Source organism: Watersipora subatra, unplaced genomic scaffold (assembly GCF_963576615.1).
Source record: "Watersipora subatra unplaced genomic scaffold, tzWatSuba1.1 SCAFFOLD_107, whole genome shotgun sequence".
NCBI classification, from domain to species: Eukaryota; Metazoa; Bryozoa; class Gymnolaemata; order Cheilostomatida; family Watersiporidae; genus Watersipora; species Watersipora subatra.
Window position 1 is genome coordinate 154,294 of NW_027045334.1, and position 14,528 is coordinate 168,821.

Below are 14,528 nucleotides of genomic sequence, written 5' to 3' on the forward strand. Positions count from 1 at the left end.
TTAAACAAAGAATGATTGAAGAACTCGAAAGGAGCCAGCGACAACTGCAAACAATTCGTCAGCATTACGAGGATGAAATGCTCAACTTGCAGGACCAAATAATGGCTGTTGAACGAGAACGAGACCAGGTCCTAAGCAGCTTAGGTAACCTCCTGTTATAGCTAGTATATGTTAGATCAGCTGTTATAGCTAGTATATGTTAGATCAGCTGTTAATAGTTAATCAGCTAGCTCTTAACAAGTTATAAAGTTCAGTCCATACAGTGCTATGGCTTTGGTGTAATAATCTGTCATTTAGATAGTAATTGGTATGCGTTTGATAATCTTAACGTGTAGCTAGCTTTGCAACCAGCTAATTCGTAACCGGACAGCAGTTACCAGGATAGCAAATACAAATGAAATAAACTGTTATGTGAGTTCCGTTTTCAGGCAGCAAGAAGCAGCAGTCGGAGGAGCGGGTGCGCAAAGTTAAAATGGACTTTGAGAAACGGCTGGATACCATGCAACAGGAGCTCAATAAGGTAAATACTGCCAAGAAGGAGCACGCCAAAATGATGAAGAACCAAGTTGTCTACGACCGGCGCATCAGGGACCTCAGTACTGAACTGAATGAGATGAAGAAGATAAAGGTAGGCTTGCTGACCGATACAAAAGCTGTGTTAGTTAATCCTACAAAGAGAGAAATCACCGCTATATTTATATCTGTGTTAGTTAATCCTACACAGAGAGATATCACCACTATATTTATATGTGTTAGTTAATCCTACACTCTGAGATATCACCACTATATTTATATCTGTGTTAGTTAATCCTACACACAGATATCACCACTATTTTTATATGTGCTAGTTAATCCTACACATAGAGATATCACCACTATATTTATATGTGCTAATTAATCCTACACAGAGATATCACCACTATATTTATATGTGTTAGTTAATCCTACACAGAGAGATATCATGACTATATTTATATGTGCTAGTTAATCCTACACTGAGATATCACCACTATATTTATATGTGTTAGTTAATCCTACACAGAGAGATATCACCACTATATTTATATGTGCTAGTTAATCCTACACAGAGATATCACCACTATATTTATATGTGTTAGTTAATCCTACACAGAGATATCACCACTATATTTATAAGTGTTAGTTAATCCTACACAGAAAGATATCACCACTATATTTATATGTGCTAGTTAATCCTACACAGGGTTATCACCACTATATTTATATGCGTTAGTTAATCCTACACAGAGATATCACCACTATATTTATACGTGTTAGTTAATCCTACACAGAGAGACATCACCACTATATTTATATATGTGTTAGTTAATCCTACACACAGAGATATCACCACTATATTTATATCTGTGTTAGTTAATCCTACACACAGATATCACTACTATATTTATATGTGTTAGTTAATCCTACACAGAGAGATATCACCACTATATTTATATGTGTTAGTTAATCCTACACAAAGAGATAGCACCACTATATTTATATGTGCTAGTTAATCCTACACAGAGAGATATCACCACTATATTTATATATGTGCTAGTTAATCCTACACAGAGAGATATCACCACTATATTTATATGTGCTAGTTAATCCTACACAGAGAGATATCACCACTATATTTATATGTGCTAGTTAATCCTACACAGAGAGATATCACCACTATATTTATATATGTGTTAGTTAATCCTACACAGAGAGATATCACCACTATATTTATATGTGCTAGTTAATCCTACACAAAGAGATATCACCACTATATATATTTATGTCTTACTTAATCCTACACAGAGAGACATCACTACTATATTTATATCTGTGTTAGTCAGGGAAAAGTTTGAATGGGAAATAATTGTTTGGCGTATGAGTTTTTTGGGATCTTCGTAATGTGTTGACTATTGCACCACCACATGATCTTGGTTTTGGAGATCTCGACAACTATGGTGATGCTATTGCAGGTGCGACTGATGGCACAGATGAAGACGGAGTCAGAGAAGAATAAGATTAGTGACCAACGAAAGAATAAGGAGCTGCTACAGCTGGAAAAAGAGACGCGGCAACGAGACAATCAGGTGCGCACGTTGGAGTTGCAAAACAGACAGGAAGATGCCATACTCAAGGTTGGTCTTTAACAACACTCAAATGTTGGTCTCTAAGTTTTCAAAGGGTGCCTTCATTATTTACGGGACGAATATAACAGTCTACTGATGTTTTAATTAATTCTGTCGTAAAAAGTAGGTGGCTTGGGATAGCCATCGACATTTCATGTATCCTTGACATATAAATCATTTTTATTTTATCCTAGCCTTTGCATAAGTCAGCGTATTGTGTTGCCAGCGCAAGCACGAAGAGGTCAGTCAGTTGAGGAAAAGACAAAGAGACTCGTCCGCCTCTTCTAGGGTGATGGCCAAAAATAGGGCAAACCTCTCCCATAAAAATTCATCTGGCAAAACTTCATCGTGCTCTGCTTCTAGGCACAAGTCAGCAGCTCTTCTCTTCTCTCCCAAGGTAAATGTTTGCATCGTCTTTTTTAACCTCTTGGTCCTAATCAATCTGCCAAATTTGCTTCAGAATGATTTTCATTTCTGGACAGTATTCTGGTAGCGAATATTAGTTACTGAAGAACAACTTATAGCTGGGCCATAGCACTAACCTGGTCGTAACTTATAGCTGAGATAAAACTAGACAATGTTAAATGAGCAATTGCAGAGTAGATAACTGCTTGTTGCTCAGACGGCGATTTACTATTTGCCTTTTGTTGATACGTCTAGCGCATGTTATCTCATGTCACCTCATGTTATCTCACGGCACCTCATGTTATCTCATGTCACCTCATGTTATCTCATGGCACCTCATGTTATCTCATGTCACCTCTTATATCAAAGTTTCTCACAACCTGTTGTTATAATCTCAACTTACTAGTGACTTTTTCTTCTGATTACAGCTAAACCTATAGTAATATAAAATAATCTGCCACTTAAATTGGAAGAGTATTTTTTGTGTATGGCATGTTTCTTATATAAACACATTTTATGTTGTCTTGTCCTCTGTGCTAATGGACACTATGTTTTACTTGATTACTCTAACTCAGGTGGCGAAAAGCAAGTGGGACAAGCTTGAGCGGTACGTTACATCCGTTGTTGTGCGGAAACAGACAATCGCCAACATGGAAGCTGAGATGGATCTTCACATTAGCAAGCGAGAACAGCTCAGCAAGAAGATAGATGCGTACAGTAAAAGGCTGGACACTGCCATTAGGAGAAATGAGGTCGGACACATGTATAGTCATTACTCTTAGGCTCTTAAAACGGGCAAACTTCTTAGCTGACGCATGGCATAAACATCTGCTGCGACTACACAGATCGAGACTACTGAATAACTAGTTATGTTTTACAAGTATCAACCTAGGTCAAGTAAAGATCAAAACATCTATTGGATGTTGTCATTACCCTTATTGGAACATGATTGTATTAATTATATATATATATATATATATATATATATATATATATATATAGTAGATATGGGTAAACCATAGTTTATCATTGCACTAATGTTTGTACAGCTATTTACACTTGTGTTTTCTTAAGAAAAAGATCCATCAACTTATAATCTAAAATCGTCCAACTACAACTTGAAGTCAGGCTAATGAATTGTATCAAACTGCAAGTAAAACTTAGGTCTTTAAAATATTTAATCTAACATATCCTGAAATGTTATGCAAGCAGTTCCAATTTACACCAGTGTTCATCACATATCTTTTACAGCAAGTAATAGCCTTTTTCATATATAAATACTTGTTGGTCATCGTTGTCACTAGTTCAAAGCAACTTTCAAATAAAATCGGTTTACTGTGAAAATGAACAAATTGGTGTCATGATTATGTTAATCAGGGATCAACACTTTTAACCAATCACAAATACATCAGTTTCTTCTATTACTACACAGCCATCAGGGGTGTGTGGTGTTTTTGCAAATAATAATTTTGCCAGCGTAAATAGCCAATGCCTTATTCCTTGTGTTTCTCTGATGTTTTCTGTTCTGTTGAACAGAAAACTCTCTACAGACTCTTATTTGATAATTGCTGGCATAGTCATTACATTGCATAGAGTAATCAGTAATGTCACGGTTACACTATATTGCGCTGCAATTTTGTTGATGATATGTTCAACTCATCTTCATAGCTGCTAAAGTCTGGTTTCCATATCGATTGCGAGACTCCGGCGGTAACTTGCGCAGCAAAACGCTTGCGACGTCAGGATCGGCAGCTTCTGTTCACATCTAAAGCTGCATTGGTAAACATAATCGCATAATCACATAAAATGTTTGCTCGCCACGCCATTTTGATAATGGTGACCTTCACCTGTACAGTGCATTTCAGGAAGGTTTTGCTTGCGGCTATTTGCGAAATTTGAACAGCGCTAAACTCTTGTGTTGACAGCCGGCAACTACCGGTGGTACTCGGCGGTACCCGGCGTGTAGGCTCACATTTCACCGCCATAGCCTGCGGTGCTGTTGCCGGTGCTTTGCGGCATATATGAGAACCACGCGTAAGGTAGTTGTTGTGTAACTCCTATTCATTTGCAGACGACTGTCGCCATGGACCGAGAAGATCAGCTGGAGACGATGAGCACCAATATGACATACATTCAGAGTAACGTTTCTGAGTGCCAAAACAATATCATGCAGATGGAAGAGGAGGCGAAGGTTTGTTCATTTGCTTTTGCTATGCGTCTGCTTAGGCTTGTAGTGACTACTGCTAGCATTTACTAACTTTGCATTGCTTCCTGTCTAAGCATTTACTAACCTCGCATTGCTTCCTGTCCAAGCATTTACTAACCTCGCATTGCTTCCTGTCTAAGCATTTACTAACCTCGCATTGCTTCCTGTCTAAGCATTTACTAACCTTGCATTGCTTCCTGTCTAAGCATTTACTAATCTCGCATTGCTTTCTGTCTAAGCATTTACTAACCTCGCATTGCTTCCTGTCTAAGCATTTACTAATCTCACATTGCTTTCTGTCTAAGCATTTAGTAATCTCGCATTGCTTCCTGTCTAAGCATTTACCTAATATATTTCATCAGTGTGTTGTATGTTTAGTAATTATTCATTGCTTTATTTATCCTTTTTAATGTTACAGCGGGCTTAGCTAGCAATTCCCATTCATCGGTCCGTTCCCATAGATGGCTATACTCGAATTTACGTAAGCGCATGTAAATCAGTAAAGTTATCTTCTACAGTTATGCAGCAACATTTGACTTTGTTAATTCAGAATCTATAATCTTTCACCTTTATTTGACATCCACAATGAGTTCATCTCCTATCGACTGGAAACATTTTCTCAATAATTCACTAGAAGCAGTTCATGTTATGTTTAAAACGCTGCCCCTCTAACAACCTTTAAACCTCATCGTACGACTTGCATGCCCTTTCATACCTATCTTGTTTCTCATATAAAATATTATTATAAGCCAAGATAATCTTTTCACCTGTCGTTATTCACTAGAAGAAATGACACTTTTATTCCTATATCAATAATTTTATTATGGCTCAAATTCTTCTCATAGATTCAAGAAACAGTTAACCTGTTATATATTCTTATAGAATGAACCCCTGCTGTTTTTTTCTTGAGTCCTTTTTCATTAGTTTTTATCAGTTAACAGTACGACAAAACAAGTTACATTTACATATTGCGATAGCTCTTTGGTTTGAGCATCAAATTTGGTCATTGCTTTTGCAATCACAACGCAACTCGAAGAACTGGTTGTTATATTGCTTGTAATGATGTCTCTGAACCATATTACAAAATGTGCTCATTACACATACTACCTTACTTGTTAGGATGAGACTAGCTTGACAAAAGCTTTGGATGTCTCCTCTGTTGATGAAAGCAAGTATCTGTTGGAGCACCTTCTCTCTCTCGCTCTCACTCAGGGCTTTGCTTGTACTCAGAAAGAATCTCAATTCAAGGAGTTGACTGCTCGCTACGATAAAATGCAGATGGATTCCAGGTTACGGGATCAGCTTTTAGACCAGGTTTTGCAGGATTCCGGGATAACTATACAGTCGCAACAAGAATGTAAGCCGGCCAAATATTCTAAACACTCTACGTTTACTACCATAGTGTTAAGGATTATCAAAGAGAATGTGAAATGTCTTGCAGATGGTTGTAGTTATAAGCGGTGTTACCTTCTCTTGTGTTAAAATCTACCTGTAGTTATAAGCTGTGGTTCACCTTCTCTTGTGTTAAGATCTACCTGTAGTTATAAGCTGTGGTTCACCTTCTCTTGTGTTAAGATCTACCTGTAGTTATAAGCTGTGTTACCTTCTCTTGTGTTAAAATCTACCTGTAGTTATAAGCTGTGGTTCACCTTCTCTTGTGTTAAGATCTACCTGTAGTTATAAGCTGTGGTACCTTCTCTTGTGTTAAGATCTACGTGTAGTTATAAGATGTGTTACCCTCTCTTGTGTTAAAATCTACCTGTAGTTATAAGCTGTGGTCCAACTTCTCTTGTGTTAAGATCTACCTGTAGTTATAAGCTGTGGTACCTTCTCTTGTGTTAAGATCTTCTCTTGTGTTAAGGTTAATGTGATTGTTTCTATTTGCATCAGTTTACTGGACATTTAATCTTTTTCGAAATTTTTTTAAAGCACTAGTGCAATAAAATGACTATTAAAATACATGACTGCGGACATTGCATTAATTCATGTTTGTGAATGCAAGTAAAATTTTATAGGGTGAGCTCCAGCAAATCTATCTATGACAGCTACAAGTTCACATACACAGTAAATAGTATTTATAGTAAATAGCTACTATCAGTTTTAGTAGCTTTTAGCTCTCTGTATGACAGACCTTAACTCACTCTGTATGACAGGCCTTAACTCGCTCTGTATGACAGGCCTTAACTCACTCTGTATGACCGGCCTTAACTTACTCTGTATGACAGGCTTTAACTTACTCTGTATGACAGGCTTTAACTTGATGGCAAATGGCAGATGGCAAATTATGTCTCCTGCTGAAGCAACACCTTCTAGATTTAGTTGAAAGTAAAAAAAGATCAACCTTCGAGTATCCAGAAATTTATTAAACAACCAAGATAAAATAGAAATGCTATCAGGGTAAGAAAGTGTGTGTTAAAACTCATTGACAATTTTGAAGTTTGCTTGAAATTGGGTATATATTTTTAAATCTTCAAATTTTCCTCCATTAATTCATAAAAATTTAAAACCCAAAACTGATGAAAAGAGAATTATTTGCTAATCAATAAAGGCATTATTTTGGGATTCGTCATGCTCAGTTTAAAAGCACAGGCTCATATGAGCATCTATTTATGCATTGCCGCATACTAGTGTCATGGTAGCATACTTGTGTTATGTCAGCATACCTTTGTCATGGCAGCATACTAGTGTCATGGCAGCATACTAGTGTCATGGCAGCATACTAGTGTCATGGCAAATACGTGTGTCATGGCAGCATACTAGTGTCATCACAGCATATTTGTACCATTGTCGCATACTACTGTCACTAGCAGGAACTATTTTCATGACCAGGCATTTGCAGATGTATAAAAAGAAATTGTGTGTTAATAAAAGGGTGACAATTCTGTAACTGGTATAGGCTTAAATTTTAGTATAAAAAAGTTCATGAAAGGGTCTCTCCAAATTTAAATATTCCATTTCGCACTATGAGCTATAATGATTCTCTGGCTCTGCAGGCTGAATTTTATTCTGCTATTTTAATTTCAGCAGAGATAAATCACAGTTGACCACTTCTGAAATAAAAGACGTGCGGTTGACACCCCCATCCTCGCCATCGCTGAGCAGGAGACGCCAGCCACTCCAGGACTCTGACAGTACTAATGTATTCATGAGGCTCACCAACACACAAACTGGCGGCACACAAATAAAAAGGCGCAGAGCTTTGGCATTGTCAGCAGCTGTGACAAAGTAATGAGGGCCAAATTTTCAAGTTTAACCCGTTGAACTACTTACGTAATTGTCTTCATGTGTTGACTAACAAATTATGAGCTGGATTTGCATGTATGTGAGTCTATACAGCCTAATACTAACTTACTGTGATACCTCCAACATCATTAAAATCATTCAAAAACAAATATCAACCGAGCATGGAAAAAACATTTCATAATCACGATGATGAACAGTCGCGTGTTTCTAGAGCATTGCTGACTGAGTACTGCTGCAAAAAGTCTCAGACTGAACAAACAGTTGCCCTAATGCCATTCCCCTAAAGATATACTATTCGGCTCACATTGGACTAAATAGGAATATTGCATCTCTTAGAAATTAGAAACTCAGGCTAGAATTAGTGTTGTTAGTCTCAAATAGCAAGAATTAACAAAGAGTGCGCACCAAATCGCAGAGTGGTTTGTTATAACAGATGCGTTTCACTGCCTTGAAGGGGCCAACTCAATTTTGGCGTTATCAGCTCTTAGATAAAAGCCCAATGCGTAAACCTTTTGAATGGCCCTACAATACGTTTTCTGTAGTCTATGATTTTTACCATGCGACAATGTATTGTAAACAACCTCGCTACATCATGTGTCTGGTACACTTGTCTATACACAATCTAGGCAACTAGTTGGGCAATTGACCTTATGACCTTGTGTATCTTGACTAGAGAGGTGATACTAGCCATGGCATCCTAGGAGTAACTTGTAACTAAGCAAGTGCTTACAAATGTTTGCTTTTCAAACAACACGAGTGATTAGCCAGATGAGCAAACAATAGGCATTCGTAGTCCATAGTAGTCCCATTGTATAACGACTTGGAGAGGTTTATTTATGACGATAATATTGAGCGATGCTGCTCCAAAGTACTCCTATTGTAGCGCGTTGCTTCATGAGCCTCTATTTTGATTGCTATGAGTTGGCAAATCGCTACTCTTTCAACTAGCCCCACTTTTTGCCTTTGGTGTTCTAGTAGCACACCAAAGGCAAAAAATCATCAAACTTTTATATTTTCGTACTGACAGATTGATCTGGTGAGACTGAACCAGATAGGCCCAACAATGCAGCAATGACTAGGTCTGACATATTTTATATTGACTCTGATCTCTAGGCCATCAAGTGGGATCACGATTGGATTGAGTAATTACCAGGAAAAACTGATATACTGAAATCAATCATTCACTCCTTCTCAAATTTTATGTGATGTACACACTAAAAATTAATGACAAAATATTAATTTTGTCATTAATTTTTAATGACAAAATTAAAAATTTGTCATTAAAAAATGACAAATTTTTAATTTGTCATTTTAAAAATTACAAATTTTTAATTTGTAATTTTTAAAATGACATTTTTAATTTGTAATTTGGTGTTATAGTAGCACACCAAACCACGGACTGCAGCACCTCTTCTTTACAAGAAAATAATAATTTTAGGAATCGTTATGATTTTAATGTTAGTTTTTCTAGGCTAAGCGATGCACTCTTTGATATAGTAAAATGGCTAGAGAGCATTAAATTAGCATTAGACTAACTACACGATATGCAAGTAAAATAATTATATGTTGAAAGCATAATTTTTATTCCCCATAAGCCTTTAAAACGATTGACGTAAAAAATTTCACTAATAGAACATTGGGGTGAAGATATTTTCGAGTCATCTTTATACCTGCAGTAGATCATTTATAGGAGGTATGATTGGTTTCTGTCTAAGAGCTATGTATGTGTAACCTTATCAAATTGTAATAGCGATGTTGTTACTAGAAGCTCAGCAACATTGTTACTTAAATTTACATGTTTTCATTTTGGTGGGTCTCTTGCAGGTGACAAATTCCAACCAGAGTCTCATATGTGTAAAGAAGGCAGTTGGTCACACAAAGGCTGTACTATCTATATGTGCCGCCGACAATCTTTTGGTTTCTGGCAGTAAAGGTAAGTGTCAACTTGACTCTAATCTAACGCACTAACATATTTTAATACCTCATAATTGACCTGCGTTTCCTTTTGTCTCGCAGACTTGACGTGCAAAGTGTGGGACATGTCAATTGGTTCAGAAGTTTTGTGTCTTGGTGGCCACCCTAACTATGTCTCCAAAGTTCGATATTGCGAGGTCAGCTGGCTTGTCTACACTGTCTCCAATTCATTTGTCAAAATGTGGGACATGTATAACAGTGATCAGGTAAGCCTAGCTCGACTCATACTTACTCGCTTTCAGATGCAATTACATTTATATGGCTACTTGTTACCTTCTCTACCACACATACAGTCAAACTGTCCAACATAAGATATTACAGTTAGTTCCTATCGTAAAGGTTAGTTCCTCTCATAACGGTTAGTTCCTATCGTAACGGTTAGTTCCTATCGTAAAGGTTAGTTCCTATCATAACGGTTAGTTCCTATCGTAACGGTTAGTTCCTATCGTAACGGTTAGTTCCTATCCTTGCGGTTAGTTCTTATGATAACGGTTAGTTCCTATCCTTACGGTTAGTTCCTATCAAAACGGTTAATTCCTATCCTTACGGTTAGTTCCTATCCTTACGGTTAGTGCCTATCATAACGGTTAGTTCCTATCGTTACGGTTAGTTCCTATCATAACGATTTGTTGCTATCGTAATGGTTAGTTCCTATCGTAACGGTTAGTTCTTATCGTAACGGTTAGTTCCTATCGTAACGGTTAGTTCGTATCCTTACGGTTAGTTCCTATCATAACGGTTAGTTCCTATAATAACTGTTAGTTTTTATCATAACAGTTTGTTCTTACCATAACGGTTAGTTCTTATCCTTACGGTTAGTTCTTATCATAACGGTTAGTTCCTATCGTAATGGTTAGTTTCTATCATAACGGTTAGTTCTTATCCTTACGGTTAGTTCCTATCATAATGGGTAGTTCCTATAATAACTGTTAGTTCCTATCGTAACGGTTAGTTCCCATCGTAAATGTTAGTTCCAATCGTAACGGTTAGTTCCTATCGTAACGGTTAGTTCCTATCGTAACGGTTAGTTCCCATCGTAACGGTTAGTTCCTATCGTAACGGTTAGTTCCTATTGTAACGGTTAGTTCCTATTCTTGCGGTTAGTTCCTATCAAAACGGTTAGTTTCTATCATAACGGTTAGTTCCTATCATAACCGTTAGTTCCTATCATAACGGTTAGTTCCTATTATAGTGAATACTGTGCCAACAGAGATGGACACAATGTGAGGTTTTATATCTTATGTTGCAGTTCCTCTGGTCTGGTGCATGACAGTATCCCTGTGGAGCCAGCGTCGAGCAGTCAGGCCATTCTCCAACAGGGAGAGCAGCAGATATTTGATATCCAAGTCAGCAGAGATGGACATAAACTATACACAACTACTGGAACCATCGTTCGGCTCTGGGACCTCAATACGTAAGTTGATGCGTTTTTTTCAGTTACGATCCCTAGAATAAAAATCTACATTTGTTAGTTTGTATGTTGTCCACAAATGTAATGTTGTTGCTAAGAATCCCTCTGATAATGATGGATTTAGTTTGGATGCCGGCTTGTCTTCAATTTCCTTGTAAATATTTGTGTATATTATAGTTTGAGGATTTTCCAGTTAAAAAAATTGAAGATTACGAAAATTAGAGAATTCTGAGGCACACACTCTCATTGACAGCTATTTCTGTTAAAAGCACTTTAAAAATATTAGTATTAGTAACTGTAGTTACCAAGGTTAACATAATATTTTGTCATTAATTTTTAGTGTGTACATCACATAAAATTTGAGAAGGAGTGAATGATTGATTTCAGTATATCAGTTTTTCCTGGTAATTACTCAATCCAATCGTGATCCCACTTGATGGCCTAGAGATCAGAGTCAATATAAAATATGTCAGACCTAGTCATTGCTGCATTGTTGGGCCTATCTGGTTCAGTCTCACCAGATCAATCTGTCAGTACGAAAATATAAAAGTTTGATGATTTTCACCAAGGGGTGTTTGTATTAAATAATCATGATGGGCTTCTACACCCCTCTATACGACATTTTTATGTTACGAAGCCAACACCGGAACAAATTGATTTCGTATGGCAAGGGTCTAATGCAAATTTAACAAGCAAAATTATAGATAGGTAAAATAATAAAAAATATGAAAAGGTTTTCATAGCACATCCAAGGTGGGATACTTCTCGATATATCTACTAGCTAGTATATTGCACTTACTGTCATTAGAGGTAGCTGCTGACTTCTGCTTCTAGGCACAAGTCAGCAGCTCTTCTCTTCTCTCCCAAGGTAAATGTTTGCATCGTCTTTTTTAACCTCTTGGTCCTAATCAATCTGCCAAATTTGCTTCAGAATGATTTTCATTTCTGGACAGTATTCTGGTAGCGAATGTTAGTTACTGAAGAACAACTTATAGCTGGGCCATAGCACTAACTGGGTCGTAACTTATAGCTGAGATAAAACTAGACAATGTTAAATGAGCAATTGCAGAGTAGATAACTGCTTGTTGCTCAGACGGCGATTTACTATTTGCCTTTTGTTGATACGTCTAGCGCATGTTATCTCATGTCACCTCATGTTATCTCACGGCACCTCATGTTATCTCATGTCACCTCGTGTTATCTCACGGCACCTCATGTTATCTCATGTCACCTCATGTTATCTCATGTCACCTCATGTTATCTCATGGCACCTTATGTTATTTCATGTCACCTCTTATATCAAAGTTTCTCACAGCCTGTTGTTATAATCTCAACTTACTAGGGACTTTTTTTACTGATTACAGCTAAACCTAAAGTAATATAAAATAATCTGCCACTTAAATTGGAAGAGTATTTTTTGTGTATGGCATGTTTCTTATATATACACATTTTATGTTGTCTTGTCCTCTGTGCTAATGGACACTACGTTTTACTCGATTACTCTAACTCAGGTGGCGAAAAGCAAGTGGGACAAGCTTGAGCGGTACATTACATCCGTTGTTGTGCGGAAACAGACAATTGCCAACATGGAAGCTGAGATGGATCTTCACATTAGCAAGCGAGAACAGCTCAGCAAGAAGATAGATGCGTACAGTAAAAGGCTGGACACTGCCATTAGGAGAAATGAGGTCGGACACATGTATAGTCATTACTCTTAGGCTCTTGAAACGGGCAAATTTCTTAGCTGACGTATGGCATAAACATCTGCTGCGACTACACAGATCGAGACTACTGAATAACTAGTTATGTTTTACAAGTATCAACCTAGGTCAAGTAAAGATCAAAACATCTATTGGATGTTGTCATTACCCTGATTGGAAAAGGATTGTATTAATTATATATATATATATATACATAAAAAAAAAAATTGTTTCCTCACCCCGGATACCCCGTATGGGTGGTAAATTCTGCTCTAACTCGGGTCTCCTACCAGAGACCTGGGAGTTTGAGCACTCGTCTCAAGATCTTAGCTGTTCCCAATAGCGCACTTTTCTGCAACTCACCTGAGTTGATTGTTGTTGGTATTTGGGCAAGCCACATTTTATGCGCCGGTGTTATTGCGCCCAGTGCCCCAATCACTACTGGGATTACGGTTGTTCTTACATTCCAGCATTTTTCAATTTCTTCTCCAAGAGGGAGATATTTTTCTACCTTTTCTTTTTCTTTGCTGGCTATATTGTAGTCATTGGGTACTGCTATATCTATTATAGTAGCCCTCTTGTTCTCCTTGTCTACCACCACTATATCTGGTTGGTTTGCTAGGACATGCTTGTCAGTTTGGATGTAGAAGTCCCAGAGGATCTTAGCGCGGTCATTTTCATTGACCTTACCAGGAGCTTCCCACCAGTGTTGTGGTTTATTAAGGCCATACTCATCACATAGACTTCTATACACAATACCTGCGACATGATTATGCCGCTCAGTGTATGCGTTCCCTGCTAGCTGTCTGCATCCACTGATGATGTGTTGGATGGTCTCAGGTGCATCTTTGCACAGTCTGCATCTAGGATCGTCTCTAGTGTGATAGATTTTCGTTTGGAGTTGCCTTGTTGGGAGCACTTGCTCCTGGGCTGCCATGATTAGCGACTCTGTATTGGCCGTTAGGTTTCCTTTGTTCAGCCACATATATGTCTGGTGAAGATCGCCAACTTTAGATATTTGTTGGTGGTAAGCACCATGAAGAGGTTTCGTATGCCAGTCAATTTCCTCATCATCAGGGCATAGGTCCGTTGTGAGAGCAGCCGATTGAAATTCAGCTAGCAACTTATCTGAGATGGCCATGGAGGCTGCATATGCTTTGATGCTTCGCTCCTCCTCTTTCACTGTCTGCTGTACACTTTTGAGTCCCCTACCGCCATCTTTCCTATCAAGATACAATCTAATAGTATCAGATTTTGGGTGGAGTGCTCCATGCATGGTCAGCAGTTTACGAGTTGCTATATCTGTTTCTTTGATGGCTTCCTCAGTCCACTTTATTATGCCTGCTGGATATCTTATTACTGGCAGTGCGTAGGTATTTATTGCCATGATTTGGTTCTTGGCATTGAGCTGGCTCCGTAAGACCTGCCGAAGGCGTTTCTTGTAT

At 37.8% G+C, this 14,528-nt stretch overlaps 2 protein-coding genes across 3 annotated transcripts in view; both read left to right on the plus strand.

Moving 5' to 3' along the window:
* On the plus strand, nucleotides 1–13,163 carry LOC137410180 (kinesin-like protein KIF21A). Of its 2 annotated transcripts, none has more exons than XM_068095762.1 (12): nucleotides 1–144; nucleotides 429–628; nucleotides 1,992–2,153; nucleotides 2,371–2,541; nucleotides 3,125–3,301; nucleotides 4,621–4,740; nucleotides 5,875–6,112; nucleotides 7,780–7,980; nucleotides 9,823–9,931; nucleotides 10,015–10,178; nucleotides 11,222–11,386; nucleotides 12,895–13,163. In XM_068095762.1, exons 1-8 carry the CDS (start codon nucleotides 12–14, stop codon nucleotides 7,797–7,799), a joined length of 1,221 nt encoding a protein of 406 aa, XP_067951863.1. In that variant the 5' UTR covers nucleotides 1–11; the 3' UTR covers nucleotides 7,800–7,980; nucleotides 9,823–9,931; nucleotides 10,015–10,178; nucleotides 11,222–11,386; nucleotides 12,895–13,163. The 2 variants fall into 2 exon arrangements, with proteins under 2 accessions (XP_067951863.1, XP_067951864.1); XM_068095763.1 differs by having other exon boundaries at nucleotides 7,783–7,980.
* Nucleotides 8,564–14,528, plus strand: part of LOC137410184 (kinesin-like protein KIF21A) — a 17,871-nt gene continuing 11,906 nt past the window's right edge. The window contains exons 1-5 of the mRNA XM_068095768.1: nucleotides 8,564–8,599; nucleotides 9,823–9,931; nucleotides 10,015–10,153; nucleotides 11,222–11,386; nucleotides 12,218–12,251. Of these exons, the coding sequence (XP_067951869.1) occupies nucleotides 8,564–8,599; nucleotides 9,823–9,931; nucleotides 10,015–10,153; nucleotides 11,222–11,386; nucleotides 12,218–12,251 (483 nt within the window). The remainder of the gene's footprint in view (nucleotides 8,600–9,822; nucleotides 9,932–10,014; nucleotides 10,154–11,221; nucleotides 11,387–12,217; nucleotides 12,252–14,528) is intronic.